Below are 17,425 nucleotides of genomic sequence, written 5' to 3'. Positions count from 1 at the left end.
CAGAGTCAGAGACCCTATGCCAGTGATGAAAGCAGCACGCTGTAGTGACGTCATCACAAGCTTCATTCCCTCACAGGCCCCGGAACACCTCAGGTAGCTGCACACCTGACTCCCTGCTGACCCAGCAGCACAAATCAGCTCATCATCTTCTCGGGTTTCCGAGTCCGATTGTGGTTGTATGAAGTTACAGACTGCGCTCGGTAGATGGCAGTGATGCATGGGACCAACGGAGCACTGTGTGACAAACTTATATTTTACAGACACAAGTTCAACTTAGACAACACGTCACGTGTGAAGGCTAAAAGCAAAAAATGATGGCGCACATTTCTAAAGCTGTCCCTCAGTCAGTTTTTTAAACAATTATCTTTTAAAAAGTTCTAACTTCTAGCTTTACTTCACGTTATTTTGAAAAAGTCACCGGAAGTTGTGCGGTCGTCACTCCCATCGCTCTCCATCCATCCATCCGTGCGCCCGTCCTCCCGCCGGTGTCACTCCGCCGCTGCGCTCAGCTCGTAGGTCGGTGGGAATCCTCAGGTGAAGATGGAGATGAAGGCCGTGTCCCGACTCTGCTGGTGGCTCTGCTGGTACTTGGCGGGTCTGGGTGCTGTGACTCGGGCTCTGAAGCTGGAGGAGCTGTATGAGTTTGGAGAAGCAGCCGGAGACCTGCAGCTGCCACCCGGCTCCGACTCCACGGCCGAGCTGCCTCTGAAAAGGTCACTGGTGTACTTGGAGGAAAAATACGACACAGTTTATGTGAGTGCCATATCTAGAGGATGATGATGATGTGTTAAAGTTTCTTCGTAAAAAGAGGAGTACGCAGAAAAAAAATCCAGAATCAGCTTTTGGCACCTTTCAAAGCCATCAAAAACCAAAGTGAAGCTGGTAAAGACTGCGAGTCTCAGTGGGAGAAATCATTTCTGATTTATCAGAGTTTCTAAGGACAAAGCTGAGGGCTGAAGTAAAGTCGGTGTGAGGTTTTGTGTCCTGTAGGATCTGCTCATGGTCAGGTTCAGTGCGCTGCGTGCGCATGTTGGCTGAACGCTGAAGTTTAGCGCAACATTTCTGGGAACTGCTTTCAGAGGTGTGTGGTCAGAGAGGTGAGGATGTCCTCCATCTTTATAACCCTCCGTTTTTTCTCGGCGCTGATCACATGTTTAAGTGACTTTTTCAGTAAAGTCTCACAGCTCGTCATCCTTTCGTTCAGCTCCAGGACACTCAGCTCTGTCTTTCTCTCACTCTTCATGATTCAAACTTAGTTCACTTTGTAAATACAGCTCTGCCTCGTTTCAGGCTCCACGCACCTACCTGAGGAGTGAACTCCTTTCTCAGTGCAGTCGTTGTCTGTTTGTCACCTGATGAGCTTTTTTATTGGCGCTGTACCTTTGTCCGTCCTCCTGCTGCTTTCTGACTTTCATTGTTTGATTTGTGGGTTTGTGTGACATATCTCAGGTTTTGTCGTGTGAACAGACAGGTGTGCGATTGGATTGGCTCAGTGTGACACAGGTGCTCGACTCTTTGTGAATATGTGAATTTAAATGTGAGCTGACACAGTTAAAGTCTGGAGCAAAGCCAGGCTGCTCCCAGCTCGCTGGTGTCCAAAGCTTCAGTGTTTGATCAAAGATTATTTCACTCTATAACAGGTCAAATCAACTGTGACAGGAACTATAGTATCATAGTAACAAAGTAAGTATTAAATATTTAATACTAATTATTAGCTCAGTGCAGAGTACATAAACGTCATAGACTGTGTCAGCCTCAATATCGTTTGTGGCTTTTTGGGGGGCGGGGCAAAATAGCTCAGAAAGCACGATGGTCAGAGTTGCTGACTGTAGCTTACTGTAGGCATGTTACTGCAGTCGTCTCCACAGAGAGACGTCCAGTCAGAGTGTGGATGACACACAGAGCTCTGTCACACACTTTTAGACTGATGTGCTCAGATTTGCACACCTGCTGAACGCTCTCCTCACGCATCCATGTCGACTGCTCTTCTGTCCCACAACTGTTTGCTTTCCATCCCCCTGTTAAAACAAAAAGACCACACACATCTCCCAACAGGAAGTTGACGAGACACAGTCAAGGTCCAGCTCCAGTAAACTCCTGTCTTTTCACATTATTTCAGACACAGAGCTGTTACTGGGGGAAGAACGAGTTATTTGCATATAGGACAGGAAATCTATGAATGTTGGTTTCCTGTTGAACCCACAGGTAAAGCTAACAGTCAAAGAGCTTTAAGGAGCTGTGGTTTGATCCCCGGCCACGCCGGTCTGCACATCAGTGTGTCACTGGGTGAGATAGTGAACCCACCCACGTCGAGTCCGAGTGGGTGGGTGACATGAGGCTCGAGTGGAAAAGCTTCAAGGTGCTGGTGGAGATTTAAACTCGGGTGTGCTTTCCAAACTATATTCCTTTTTTAAATGTGCTGTGTTAGGACGTGTTTTCTCACTTCCAGAGAAAAGTCTCTGATTTTGTGGTTGTTCCATTTTCATGCAGATGATAGAATATCAACCAAAGGTTGTGTGTTCATGTCTCCTCATTTAAACATTATGAATTTGTATTAACAGAGTTTCAGAGTGAAAGCATGAAACTAAAAGCTGCTCTCAGCCTCTGCTGCTGGGTTTCGCTCAGTGTGAAGATCTAATAGTAAGTGTGTAGTCGGCCCCCACCAGCTCTTTTCCAAGCATCTCCATCTATCCTTCACCAGTCCCACCCCGTAGCGTGTCAGAGCGAGTAATATCCTGCTGCTTTGTGCTTCACCAGTGTTTATGGGTCCTTTACATTTAATATGATGCCCGGGTTGAAAACCACAAGATGCAGTCTCCTGGCTCAGCTCCAGTGTTTGCTGCTGAGGAGGTTATCTGGGTTGTAGTTTGATCCTTGACAGTAAATGGAGGCTCTTTGGAGAGCCGGCACATCTGGAACATGGAAGAATGACACATTTGTCCTCCCAAACCAGATGTCACATCTCAGGGTGTTTCCTCCCTGTGTTGTTCTCACACTGATAATGATGATCTCAGGGGTCAGACATGTGTGATGTCAGCAACGTCCTGGCAAGTTTGCCCGGGGTACTGCTACAGCTCCTTAAACAGTACATGCAGTACTGCATGTTGAGCCAGGCTTTTAACAGCTCCACACAGTGCCATCCAACATATCGTGTTTTTCGGACCATCAGGCGCACTGTTGATGAACGGGTCTGTTTTCATACATAAGGCACACCGGATTATAAGGCGCATTAAGTGAAACAAAATCAGATAAAACTTTACTCAACTCATTCTTCTTGCTTCCTCCACTTCTGTACCATTGATTCATTAATGCTGAATCCTCTCACAGCTGCCCTATTCCCATGTCGTTGCAGTATATTAATGACTAACCTCGTATTGTAAATGGACCGGTTCTTATATAGCGCTTTTTTACACAACTTGTGCATTCACCCATTCGCACATTTTTCTAAGTGCTTTATAGCTAACATTCACACACACTCATACTCCGATGGATGCATCGGAGAGCAATTTGGGGTTAGTATCTTGCCCAAGGATATTTGGCATGCAGACTAGGGGAAGCCAGGAATCAAACCACCAACCTTCCAATCAGTAGATGACCTGCTCCACCACCTAAGCTACAGCCACTGTATTGTGGCTGAATGATCTCAGTTGTTCTCCTGACTGAAGTTTGGCCCGTTTACAGCTTCCTGCCATGCGATTGCATTTGTCTCTAACCATCAGGAACCTTCACGTTAACTTTTATCGAGTGGTAAAAAGTTAACGTTCATCCTCCAGCTTCACTGCGTTTATGCTAACATAGCTGTGTCGCTAGTGATCACGTAGCACATCATTATATAGCAGCTAGCCCAACTTCAGTAACCCTACAAACGTCACTGCTGTTTAGTTTTCTGTCTTCATTTATGTTGGAAGTGATAGCAGAGCTGTACATTTGAATTTTTCAGAAATCTCTCAGTCAGAACATGCTATATCATGCTTAGGTGAAAGCTAGCGAGAAGGAAAAACAATCCCAGCGTTTTATTTTTTCTCTTGGCTGGCACCACGTACGAAACCCCGGGAGAGGACCACACATGAACACATCATTACACACAAGCATGAATGCTGACAGCGGCATTGGACAGTTAGCTAGGTTACATCGTAGGCTCTACAAAGGCTGCAGCAGCTGGGTCATGTGTTTTGGCCCAACATTGACCGCTTGTTACGATGATGAGACCTAGGCAGCTGCCGGTTTAATCCCTTGCTCGCCTTGTCTTTATGTAACAAATGGTTTATTAGTGAGATGCAAATTATAAATGCAGCATTTTATCAGTGACAGTTTGAAGAGCCATTTTCACCCTTGATTTTCCATCGCTGGGCTTTGCCTCAGTGTAACACACATCGAAAACAGTCTTGTCCTGTAGTTCGGGTGATGCAGATGTCTTGGTATAGCCTGGAAGAGGCGGTGTGCTCACTACAGGTAGCATTTTGTGTACACTGGTACAATATGGCATAGGATTTTAGCTAATACACTAATGATTACATACATACATACACTCATCATGTGCGTGATTGTCAGTTTCTTTGAACTGTTCGTTTTCTACGGTGGAGTGATTGTACAGCATCATTAATTACTTTGAAATGCTTGAGTTGGATTAAAATTTGGAGTTTCGCTAATCCAAACCGGGTCAAAAGTGTATATACGGCTCAAGTAGATGCATACACCCCCACTAATATTGGGTTAAACATCTCTTAGCACGTTGCACGTGTAGCCATCAACAAGCTTCTGCATATTTCAGCCCGGATATGTGATGAGTCTTCTGGGCAGAAGACCCGAGTTTGGGGGCGTCCAGAGGGACATTCCAGAACCTTAATGCTAGCTTGCTTTATCCATTCCAAAAACAGTGTTGTGTGCTTGGGATCGTTGTTCCCGACTGTGTCCAAGTTTCAATCGTCTAACTGTTGATTTGAGGTGAAGTTGGGGAATTTGAAGATAGTGCTTCTTCTTCATTATTCTGTTACTGCACAGTGTACCAGTGGCAGCAAACCAGTCCCAGAGCACAGTGCTACCACCAACATGCTTGACACTGGCAAGTCCGTGACATGCTTTTAAATAGCATAGTGTTAAAGTCAGGAGAGGTGTCTTCTCAAAGTTCATTAGTAGATTCAGGAAATCACCACACATCAGGACGTTACTAGCTGTGAGGCTTTCTATTCTACCGGGGCTGTAGATCATCTGGGCACGTGTCAGGCCCTATAAGTACTTTTGCACCAGCATCACCAGTGTCCAGTAAAAACACTACCTCCACCATCATCCTGTACACTACACGTAAGAAAGGGAAACTGCATAAAATATCTCAATTCTTAATGTTTTTGTGAGCAGAATTGTAATATTCTGATAAAGAGGCCTTACAAGTACCCATGAAGCGCCTTGAGGCGACTTTTGTTGTGATTTGGCGCTATATAAATAAAATTGAATTGAACAAATGATAATCTTTAAATAAAAAATTACCAGTATTTTCCTTAATGCTCCACTAGTAGAAATGAAATCCGAATTATTAAGAGAGTTGCTGTCCAGGCGCTCTGCTTTTAAAAACATTAAATCGTGTACTGCTCATATTAAAGTGGGCATGAAAAAACTACATGTATGAAGCCCCCGCGGAAAAACTGATGCAGGTTTAACACCTAAAAAATTGCTTTTAGTTACAGTGTTTACATCAGAATAAAGTCAGGAATATGACATCAGTGGGTTGGTTGGTTGGTTGCTGCTAACACTAAGCCCTGTTAGCTAACCAGTGAGCATGAAGCACATTTCATTGAACTGGACACACACAGTTGTTGGTAGAGTTTCTCATCAGCCGTGCTCCTTTGTTTAGTGTTGCTGTCTGCTCTGTGATGAAGGTGGAGCTTCTTCAGCTCTGCAGTGTCAGATACCGGCTGGGAGAGCAGCCATTCGAGCCGCTCGTGCATTTCTCTGAAGGAAGCCTGTCTCTGGGAGGAGGGTGTGATGGGGGAGGGTGGGGGCAAAGCTCCCCTGAAGACATAACTTTGCTGAGACCCTCTTTACAGAGGCACTCGAGCAATGTGGCTTTCCTCTTTGTCTCATGTTTCCTCTCCTCTTCCTGTCTCATCTCAAGGTTGCAGATATGTTTTCAACATTTTTGATGCTGGCTGCTTGTAAAGATATCAGACGTGCCTGCTCAGTATGTGTTTTGTCTCTGCTGTTCTTTGATGATTATGTGACCTTCAAAGCTAAGAATGTCTTTGCTCACAAACACACATTTAGGTTCGACTCAGCTCCAGTTATCTCAATCCCAGAGGTCACAAAGCAGTAGAGAAATGGATAGTTTTCATTCTTAGTTTTTGGATTGTTTCTGCATAAAGATGTAGAAAAACTACCTGGAGCCCAAAATGTTCCAGTTAAAATAAATCAATCTTTACTGGGAATGTGACAGTACGAGACCATGTCACTGCCATGAGTGAACTCCACACTGACAGGTCAGAGGGGGGAGTCGAACTTGGGACCTTTATCTGTGCAGATGATCAGTTAGCTGTTTGACAGCTCCTCTTTTATGATTTATGGAAATATAAGGACGTTGGTGATGGGCCTATGATTAGCTAAGACGGCCGGGTGATGGCTTTTTAAGTAATCATTTAACTATTTAAGGGCCTGTGTTTCGGTAGTAATCATATTTAATATTGAAGCATTAATCAATGGTGTGTTACTCTGTTATTTACTTTCAGAGTATAGAGAGCACAGGTAGGATTTATTATAGTTGGGGACATATTTGCTGTACACCTCTGAGATTTCTACAAATTTAGTGTCAGCTTTAGCTCAAACGTTAAAGATGAAAGCAGGACATGAAGATGACATTAGGAGTGTGTGTGTGTGTGTGTGGTACACATGGAGGTATGATGAGCGACTCGTACAGTTTATTTCTGGTGCAGTGAGTGTGTAAAAACAGACAAGGTCAGTGTGTTTTTGAGGGATTTTTACTGTCAGCTTGTTGATTAAATATTAAAATAATCCATAACATCAGAAACAAGACTAATACCATGAATGAAAATCATCATGATTTAGTTTCATTTAATGTAATTACCCAAAAGTTCAGCAGTCTTTTCCCTCTCATGTCTGATAAAGTTCTGGATTGCTTAGTTTTGCTGCTGAGTGTTTCCCACGATGCACTCAGTGCTTCTTCTGTTCAGACAGCTCTCTGCACTAAGTGAGGCTCTTATCTGGCTCTTCCACAGTCTGCCTTCGTCCTCCACTCATACCCAACCAGTTATTGCTGCCCCTCCCTGAGCCTGGCTCTGCCGGAGGTTTCTTCCTCTCCACTGTCGCCATGTGTTTGCTCATAGGGAGTCATATGATTGTTGGGTTTTCTCTGTTTTACTGTAGGGTCTTTACCTCACAGTATAAAGCGCCCTGAGGCGACTGTTGTTGTGATTTGGTGCTGTATAAATTAAACTGAATTGAACTGAATTAGTTTCCTTTTGGGTCGCACATCATCAGCTGTGAGCATCTCAGAATCAGAATACTTTATCAGTGCCAAGGAAATGATGTGGTCAAAGTTCCTCCCGGACAGTAAGAACAGTAACTAACACTGAAACAGGCTGCATGCTGGCTGACACATGAAAGATGCATGTTTGTAAAGCCTTTGATAAACAGCTGACAGATCTGGTTTGTCTGACTTTGTTAAAAATGCTAAAGGTGACGGTGGTTTAGTGACTGATCATCAGGTTTGGGAAAGAATCTGAATCTGTGACACTGAACAGATGATGAACAGCCTGTGAGACACGAGGTTGGGAAGGTTTAACTGTGAGAATGAGATAAAATCACAGAGCAACAGGACAACTTTATATGAAGCGTGCAGTGTGTACTAGATGTTTGACAAATGAATATTACCAAATAACTTAGAGCACAAACTGCTTTGCATACCTCTCTCTGTCTATGTCTTGTCATATAATATGCAGAAGGCATATGATGCGCATTAAAGCTCAGTCACAGCGGGGCACCTCTAGGTTTATCTCCTGTTGTAGAAATCCTGCGTCAGTCACCAGCATTGCTCATATTTTGAAACCTAAACAAATGAATGATTGTCTCATTATCTGAACTGAAGAAGTTGATTATTATGACGTATTTTTGCTATTTTGTCTGCATTTACTGCCTTGTCCTTGAAAGGAGACTGCACTCAGTTCATGGTGGTCTGGCTTCACACGGTCACGATTCGAGTCAGGCTTAAGCTGGGCTAAAGCTGGGCTAATGCTGGGCTTAAACTGGGCTAAAGCTGGGCTAAAGCTGGGCTAATGCTGGGCTAATGATGGGCTTAAACTGGGCTAAAGCTGGGCTAATGCTGGGCTTAAGCTGGGCTAATGCTGGGCTTAAGCTGGGCTAATGCTGGGCTAATGCTGGGCTTAAGCTGGGCTAATGCTGGGCTAATGCTGGGCTAAAGCTGGGCTAATGCTGGGCTAATGCTGGGCTTAAGCTGGGCTAATGCTGGGCTAAAGCTGGGCTAATGCTGGGCTAAAGCTGGGCTAATGATGGGCTAATGCTGGGCTAAAGCTGGGCTAATGATGGGCTAATGCTGGGCTAATGATGGGCTAATGCTGGGCTAAAGCTGGGCTAATGATGGGCTAATGCTGGGCTAATGATGGGCTAATGATGGGCTTAAGCTGGGCTAAAGCTGGGCTAATGCTGGGCTAATGATGGGCTAATGCTGGGCTAAAGCTGGGCTAATGATGGGCTAATGCTGGGCTAATGATGGGCTAAAGCTGGGCTAATGATGGGCTAATGATGGGCTAATGATGGGCTAATGCTGGGCTTACACTCTGCGATTTTTGGCCCATTTTGAGCCGATTTTTCAGTCGTGCGACCGTTTTGGCGATCGGCCCAATTTTGGCCTTCATCGTGCGTCGTGCATCGTGTAGTATACGCGGGGTAACGAGAAGCGATTAACGCCTCACGACCAGCTCCCGATCATCAATCGCTTGGTCGTGAGGACCATCGTGAGGCTGTCACCGCAGCTTCTCACACTGCGCACGCGCAAACACAACGTCGGTGAAAAAGACGGAGCAGCAGTGCAGCGTGTGATCCGGACACAAGCGATGGAGGCACAACTTGTAGAGAGCTCATCCGAGCCTTTTCGATGTGGCCTCACAAAATCATCACGACCACAACAACTGTGAATAGTTGGATCTACACTGCTGCTCAATCACAGCTGCCTGATCATGTTTTTCATTAGCAATTTAGCAAAGTTGATGGTGGTGTGTGTGTGTGTGAGTGAGAGACAGAGAGGGAGAGCGAGCGACAGATTTTCTGTTATAAGCTTCATGTTATGGACGCACAGTGTGACTCAGGTCGCATCAGAGCATCGGGCCGTATAGTGTGTGACCTGCATCGTGACCTATGAACTTCTCACTCCTGCGAGTCAATCGTACAGTTTGAGCAGGAGCTGAATAGCGCGACTGAAAAGTGTAGCCCAGCTTAAAGAGATCTTTCTTTTCTGAGTGAATGGGAATTATTTGTGTGGAATTCCTGGAGCTGACAGAGCGCAGAATAGCAGCAAGAGAACTTTGTGCACTCTGCTTACAGTTTGTGCTGAATAAGCAAATCATTCATTTAAATGATCCCAAGTTATCATTCTTAGAATAACTGTAGCGCAGGGTTTGTTTGTCTTAGCTTTGAGAAACGTATGATAATGACGGAGCATCAACAGTCCTCACTTTATCTCACGTCAGTTACTGCCTCGTGAAATTTAATCAGACAGTACTGGACCACATTTATAGTTCAGACCTCAGGATTGTGGGAAATGTCCAGATTGGTCAGCGGTAAAAACATTTAACCTTGAAATAAAATGATACATTCTCACAATTACTAAAATCTGAGGTGCATAAATGCACTGTGTGATTTCACATGAAATATGAGGTGTCTGTTCATTAACCAAAGAACCTGATCCTCCTGTTTCAGATCAACACCAATGGGTTTGTGGCTGTTGCCGAGCCTCCCGCTGAGGAGAAATACCTGGGGAAGATGCCCAGTGAGTTTAAAATGATTGCAGTCCTTCTGGGAGACCTGGACAACAGTGACGGACAAGGCAAGGTGTACTTCAGGCACGACAGCACCCCCAATATCCTGGGTCGAGCCGCTGACCACATCAGGCAGGGTTTCCCAGATGGTAAGGTAGAGAAGCCCACCAACACCTTCATTGTTACCTGGGAGAACATGGCTGCCCAGGGGACATCTGGACGAGGAGACCAACTGGACACTAAGGTGAGGATTTCAATTTCTCTCAATTAGATAGTATGTATTTATTTTTTATATATATTATATACTTTTATTTACTAATTTATTCTGAGAGTATTTTCCTTAGTGCAGAAAAACGGATTATTTTTTAGTTCTGCGGCATAAACACTCATTCTACCCTGTGTCCGTCTAAGTCAGTTTTATTAGCACCAAATCACAACAACAGTCGCCTCAGGGCGCTTTATATTGTAAGGTAGACCCTACAATAATACATACAGAGAAAAACCCAACAATCATATGACCCCCTATTAGCAGCACTTTGGCCACAGTGGGAAGGAAAAACTCCCTTTTAACAGGAAGAAACCTCCATGCTCAGGGAGGGGCGGGGCCATGATGGGAGAGACAGGACATGGTGTGGAATATAAGTGATGATTAAATGTAGAGTGGTGTATAAACACACAGTGAGCAAACACACACACAAACCCACCCAGAATGAAAAATAAGCAGAGGTGTGGATATAAATGGGAATTTCTTCTTAAAAACATGTTGCACTTTCAGAGAATCACCTTCCAGCTGGTTGTAGCCTACACAGCATCATCTGCCTGGGCCATCCTCTTGTACCCCAGGAACGGCCTGCAGTTTCTCTACACATCAATAGGAGGAGAAAGAAAGCTGCTCGAGTCTTGCTTCAACGAAGGCCTGGTGGGCTGGTTCTGGAAAAAACAGGGGCTGTACTTCAACATTACCTCTGATGACGAGGCCTCCATCAGCCAACTTACCAAGTATGACCGCTGCTGATGTTTTTTCTATAGTGGAACTGAAAATATGAAGTCTGTGTTTGTACATGGTGCTGTGATAAAGTGTTCGCTCCCTTCCTGGTGTATTTGTCACTTTAATGTTTCAGAACAAACAAGTTTTAATGTTTGACACAGAAAACCTGAGTAAATCCAAAGTCCTGTTAAAGAAGCTGTCCAAACCTACTGTGTGTGAAAAAGGAATCATGGCTGTGGCGCCTTAATCAGATGTCTGAAACATCATTAGTCCAACTCTTTGCAGGATTGTTTGAATTGAGGCACAATGGAGGGTTTCTCAGCATGGTCTTAAGGTCATAGCACAGCATCTCACTCTGATTTAAGTCCAGACGTTCATCAGGCCTCTTCAAAACCTTCATTTTGAGGTTTTTTTGTTTGGAGCCATTCACGGGTGGACTTGCTGCTGTGTTTTGCATCATTGTTGCGAAACCCAAATGTGCTCGAGCTTCGGTAAACGATGATCGGATGTTTTCCATCAGGACTTTCTGGCAGAGAGCAGAATTCATCAATTACAGCAGGTCCTGAAGCAGCAGGCAGCCCCAGACCATCACACTGTTGGTGCGATGAGCTTTTCAGGAAATGCTGTTAGTTTTGGAGCAGATGTAACCGGACACAAGCCTGCCAGAAAGTTTGGCTTTTGTCTTGTCAGTCCACATATTTACCCAAACATTTTGGAGATAATCAAGAGGTTTCTTGTGTTTCTTTTGGTCAGCAGTGGTTTTCTCCTCAGTTCTCTAATGGATGCCATCTTTCCCAGTCTCTTTCTTATTGTTGACCTTTGACCTTGACAACAGTAAGGAAAGCCTACATTTCTTCAGATGATGTTCTGCCAGTTACTTTTTCACATAGAGCCAAGATGGCTTGGATCAGTTGTTTTTTTTCGATAATCAATGAATTCATATTTAAAAATACTGGCGACCTCTGACCTTGAGGATGATGTCACTGAGATTCATCTTCCGAGACTTTTAGTAGATGCACCTGTGGTATCAGTGTCAAGCACCTGTATTGCCTCTTTCTTGAATTATCACAAAGTTGGATGTCCCGCCCGCCAGGGTGATGACACTACCCCGTCGATGTGTCGAGGCCGATGGGTAGAAGCTCAAACGTTTAATAAAATAAAACGAAGAAGAGAGCAAATCCCAAAAGGTTGATTCTTTTCATCTGGACGTTTTCAGTAGGAGAAACGTTTCATCATCATCCAGCTGACTGCAGGTTTCCAACCATATAAACAGGACATCTGCACAATGACTGAAACCAGCACCACTGAAGGAACAATGTGCTGAGAGTGACGTGAACAGAATCCATTTGAGGGATGATTGAGCGTGCATCCCAGAGCTGTAGACTTTATTTAAGCAAAATCAAAGTTCCAATAGTCCTTGTAATTAAGTTCTGAAATACACTTACTTTACTTTATTGATTTGTATAGCACTCTTCACAGGATAAAGTGCTTCACAATAATATAAAACAGTACAATCAAACATACAGCACAAATCTGATTAAAAGCCAGTCTCAATAAATGAGTCTTAAGCTGACGTTTAAAAGAATAAATACAATCCAGGCAACGTAGAGATGGAGGGAGAGCGTTCCACAACCTGGGGCCACCGCTCTAAAAGATCACCTCTGGTTTTAAAACGTGTTCGGGGAACTACCAACAGCCTTAGATTAGATGATCTCAGGGAGCGTGGGCTTCTAAGAGATCAGAAATATGGGCAGGAGCGTCATGATTCAAAGCTTTAAAAGTCAGTACCAGGATTTTAAAATGAATTCTGAAATGCACTGGAAGCCAGTGTAATGAGCTGGTGCTCTCTTTTTCATGTCTTTGTTAAAAGCCTTGCTGCAGCATTCTGGACTGACATCTTTTGCGACAACACATCTTAGAAATGCTGTCTGTCATTTCTAGTTTCCACTTCATTAGTTTGATTTTCACTGTCGTCCACTTTAGAAACATTTCATGTTATTCTTTATCCAACCAGAAAGACCAACGCAGCACAGAGTGGAGTTTGGGTGTACAAGATTGGATCCTCCCCGTTCTTCGTTGAGATCGAACCGGGGAAAGTGACTAGCTCTCCTGAGAATGAGGGTGTTACTGAGCCTCCTGTGACCATGTTACCAACACAGACTGGTGATCATGTGGGGGTGGACTTCTTGACCTATACAACCCAGGGGACAGCTGGAACAGTACCAGAGGAAAAGCATGAGCAGCCATCTGAGACCCCCAGCAGCTTCCAAACCGGTTATCCAGAAACCGTCACACCAGGAAACACAACGCTGAAAACTCAGGAGCCACACTTTGTGGAATCAGACACTATTGCACCAGCACCCACCAGCACTGGGACAATTCAACGAATACATCCAACCGAGCAACATGAGACTGAAACCAGATACACCACCTCTGAGACTTTGCAACCAAGACACACCACTCCGGCGCCCAGTGAACCCAGATACACTACAGAGAAGCTGCAACAGCGGCACGTACCAGCACCACCGCGTTCAGCGCCACAGCATCCTCAGATCGTTGTGGTCGATGAAGATTTGGATGTGAACGGTAGATTTCAATAACAGGACGTTTGTGTTTTATTTTTCTTTGGGTGAGATTGTCATAGTTTCATTCTGAAGCCATCCGGCCTGCCTTCTTTTGTTCCTTTCACAGTGTTTGCATACAATCTGGAGACCTGTGCCCACAACGGGCACAAATGCTCAGCTTTTGCTGACTGCCGAGATCACAGCAGGGGGTACTGCTGCCACTGCAGGCCTGGTTATTATGGGAATGGGAAGGACTGTGTTGCAGAAGGTAAGAAGAACTAAGTTCCTTATCAGTGAAGCTATGGATTATTTTAATAACAGGAAAGCAGCTTTGGTCATTTCTTATTGTGTAAGACGGTGTAGTCAAAACTATCCAAACTTTTCTTCTATTAAAGCTTCTTTAAAAGCATTAAAACTTGGTAAATGTCATGTAAATATTATTCCATTTGTCTATATTTATCAGGATTTTTCGTAGGAAAAAAGATGACTGAAGATAAAAGAAACAATAAAATGATTTAATGGAGAAGTTGTTTTTCAGGCAAACCCCAGAGGATGAACGGAAAAGTGAACGGCCAAGTGTTTGTGGGAAACTTACCGTCACCGATAAGGCTCACTAACAATGATTTGCACTCGTACGTGGTAGCCAATGATGGACGGGCCTATGTGGCCATCAGCAACATCCCCGACAGTGTGGGGCCCTCCCTGCAGCTTCTGTCCTCACTGGGGGGAGTCATCGGCTGGGCCTTTGCCTTGGAACAGCCCGGCTACGAGAATGGATTCAGTCTCATTGGTAAGGGTGCAGGTTGATGATGATTGTTGTGTAAAGCTGCATCAATTTGTCCCTCGTGTGCTCACAAAACTGCTCAGAACTGCAAAGACTCTGGGCCTCTAGAGCCTGGGAACAGTTAAATACTGTAACCGTAATGTTGGGGCTATCATGTTTGTATGCAGAAAGTCCAAAACAGATTCAGAAATGATTCCATTCATGCTGAGCTCACTGTGAGCTGGAAGCAGCAAACCTCAGTGATGGGGAATTATGTGGGAAAATGCCTGCAGATCAGCAGCTTCCAAACACTCAGACCAGCCTGTCTGGCACCAACAACCACACATCAGACAGTCTTCTTCATTCTGACGCTCAGTTTGCACTTAATACACTTTGCACTCAGTAGGTTGTCTTTGCCTAAATGCATTGAATTGTTGTCATATGATGGGCGGTTAGATATTTGCATTAACAAGCATTTGAGCAGGTGTGCCTTATAAAGTGGCTGGTCACTGCTTATCCATCTCCTGGAGTTTCTTCATCCACCCTCTTAGACAGCAGCCTGTGACGGTTGTTCCTCTTCCCGTGTGTTTTCACATTCCTGTAGGCGGGGTGTTTTCCCGACAGGCCGAGGTGGTCTTCCAGCCGGGCAACGAGCGTCTGACCATCAAGCAAGAGTTTAAAGGCATCGATGAACACGACCACCTGGTGATGAGCACAGACCTGGATGGACGTCTGCCGGCTGTCCCGTTAGGCTCCACTGTCCAGATCAAGCCATACAAGGAGATTCACCAGTACAGCAGAAACTGTAAGGCCAACAGCTCTGACACTAAGCTCATCACGCAGTGAGGGTCTAACAGTCCGTTTTTCTGTTTTCAATCTTTCTGTGTAAATATTTCAGCCAAATCAATGTTTTAGGACATTAAAAGATTCATTTCCTATCCCGCTGAAGGTAGCTCAATGCTGAAGTATTTCTTCTCCTCTTTCTAGTCATCATCTCCTCCTCCAGCTGCAACTACACCATCACCTCTCCTGATGGAGACGTCCAGACTAGAAGCTACCAGTGGCGTCAGTCCATCATCTTTCAGACCTGCCCGTATGATGAGGCTGGGTGGGCGGGGGCAACGCTGACCACCCAGCAGCTCAGTGTAGACCAAATCTTTGTGATGTTTGACGCTAACAACCACCTTATCCGCTACGCCATGAGCAACAAAATTGGTCCCATCCACAGTATGTTACACGTCCACATGTGTATCCGTGTGTGTGTCTGTGAGTGTGTATGTTGGAGCACCACCACTAATTGCATTGATTTTTGAGTCACTAGTGACTCTACTGGTGACCTGTCCATTGTGTACCCTGCCTCTCGCCCTAAGATAGCTGGGATAGGCTCCACCAGAAGTGGGTGGGTGGATGGATTTGGTTAAGTTACTCAGTAGATGTACAGGTGCCATGAGTTAGTGCTACATAACAGACAAACAAAACTAGAATCTGACTGAGCGGAAATGAAACAAACATCTTCGAAGGCCTGTAGTGAGGTGAGGTGAGGTTCCACTAAAATACTGGAAATGAACCAAAAGCACAAACATGGCTGAGCTGTAGAAAAAAGGTGGCCGTCGCACTGTTGTTGTATTTAACAAACCAGAATAAGTCTTTCGTGTTTTCACTGATCACTCACAGAGTGTGTGATAGAAACCAGACTCACAGGTGACACGACTCTTTCCAGCATTTCTTTTCCTGCTGAAATGGGCTGTAAAAACATTCCTGATGTAACCTGGAAGGACGAGGCCACAGTCTTTGTCAAATGTGTTAAACCTGCCACAGAGTTTGTTTTATTTTACAGCCAACCTGACGTCTCGTTTGTGGACGGCTCCGAGTTTAGCCTCTACATATTTAACTGAACAGCAACTGTGATTATTAGTACTTGAGTTCTTGGCACAAACAGCAGTGATGAACAATCTGCCTCTGTGAATGTGGTGTATTTATTTTAGTTCCACATGTGTCACAGATGCAGACGGCACAGGTCAGGGAGCAGACTCATGCTGAAGGTCACAGAAGGTTTCCCACATTGTCAGGGACAGTCACAGTGAAGCGGTGCGTGTTGTTACTCCGAGGAATGTTCGGAAACACATATCCAATAGTTTAAACCCTCAGCGGTGTTGCAGTGGGACATCGGAGGAAGGTAAACAGTAATCTGAGCCTGGCTCTGTTTCCTCAGCTGCAATCAGAGAGGCCGTGAGAGTGCTGCAGGCAGGGGGCGAAGATCAGCGGCTGATGTCAACAAGATACCAGCCTGGGCTGGGGGTGGGGGTTGGGGGAGGGGCAGGAGGAGGGTTTGAGGTAAATATGCAGGTGAGGTTGGTTGGAGAAGCTCGGGGGGTTTAGAGTTATACAAGCAAACAACACTGAGCTGGGCTTTGTTGGCAAACAGCAGAGCATCTGGGACATGTTTCCTGCCAGGAGCTCCGCCCAGCTGCACGAGTGACTGAACGCAGTCAGTGAGTGAACCACAGATTCGTTTTTATCCATTAATCCTTTTATCATGAAGAAGGAGCAGCAGTCTCCTACAACATGCATGTCTCGATATTCCACCAAAATATCCCCCAAATATTTAAATTCTCATTTCTGCAAACTCGACAAACAAACGCAGATTTTCCTTAAATACTTGAATAACAGAGCAGCTCTGATGTTACACAACAGCTGTACTTCGTGTATTCACATCAAATATCAAGAACCGTGGTGGCTTTGGAAGAAACACTCAGGACTTCACTAATGAGTGGTGACGTCGCCGTGGTTAGGTCCATCTTTTCTATACAGTCTATAGATGTTTGTGTTGCTGACCATGAAAACTAAGCGTCTCTCCAGGCAAACAACAACTGTGCCAAAGTGAAACTGTAACAGATGAAGAGCTGGATGGGAGACCTTTCTAACACTAACACATGTAACATATGTGTGCATATGTGTCTTTGCACATTTACATGATGTTTGTTGTTCTTCACTGTTAGATTTTATTGGTAAACAACGTGCAGGTGACACAGCTCACTATTCTCTTGCTGCCTCGCTTCTTACTGTGCTGGTGGTTTAGCGTGAGTGCTACGTTCTGGAGACACTGGATCTA

The 17,425-nt window shown here is 44.8% G+C and overlaps 1 protein-coding gene across 2 annotated transcripts in view; it reads left to right on the top strand.

Moving 5' to 3' along the window:
* The first annotated feature begins 448 nt into the window (after positions 1-448).
* The window catches only part of LOC146386290 (nidogen-1-like), a 34,651-nt gene continuing 17,674 nt past the window's right edge, over positions 449-17,425 (top strand). The window contains exons 1-8 of one of the 2 annotated variants that reach the window (XR_014800571.1): positions 449-753; positions 9,940-10,242; positions 10,774-10,997; positions 13,001-13,572; positions 13,678-13,818; positions 14,089-14,340; positions 14,918-15,118; positions 15,301-15,540. Coding sequence is in view for 1 of the 2 variants with exons in the window: in XM_084932380.1 (XP_084788506.1) it covers positions 541-753; positions 9,940-10,242; positions 10,774-10,997; positions 13,001-13,572; positions 13,678-13,818; positions 14,089-14,340; positions 14,918-15,118; positions 15,301-15,540 (2,146 nt within the window). In the remaining variant the exon portion in view is untranslated. The remainder of the gene's footprint in view (positions 754-9,939; positions 10,243-10,773; positions 10,998-13,000; positions 13,573-13,677; positions 13,819-14,088; positions 14,341-14,917; positions 15,119-15,300; positions 15,541-17,425) is intronic. The other variant, XM_084932380.1, reaches the window with a different exon arrangement.

The sequence above is a fragment of the Perissodus microlepis genome, chromosome 6 (assembly GCF_051167445.1).
Source record: "Perissodus microlepis isolate ML-2025 ecotype Zambia chromosome 6, ASM5116744v1, whole genome shotgun sequence".
NCBI lineage: Eukaryota > Metazoa > Chordata > Actinopteri > Cichliformes > Cichlidae > Perissodus > Perissodus microlepis.
The sequence above is the reverse complement of the archived record's forward strand: the minus strand, read 5'-3'. Positions and strand labels throughout refer to the sequence as shown.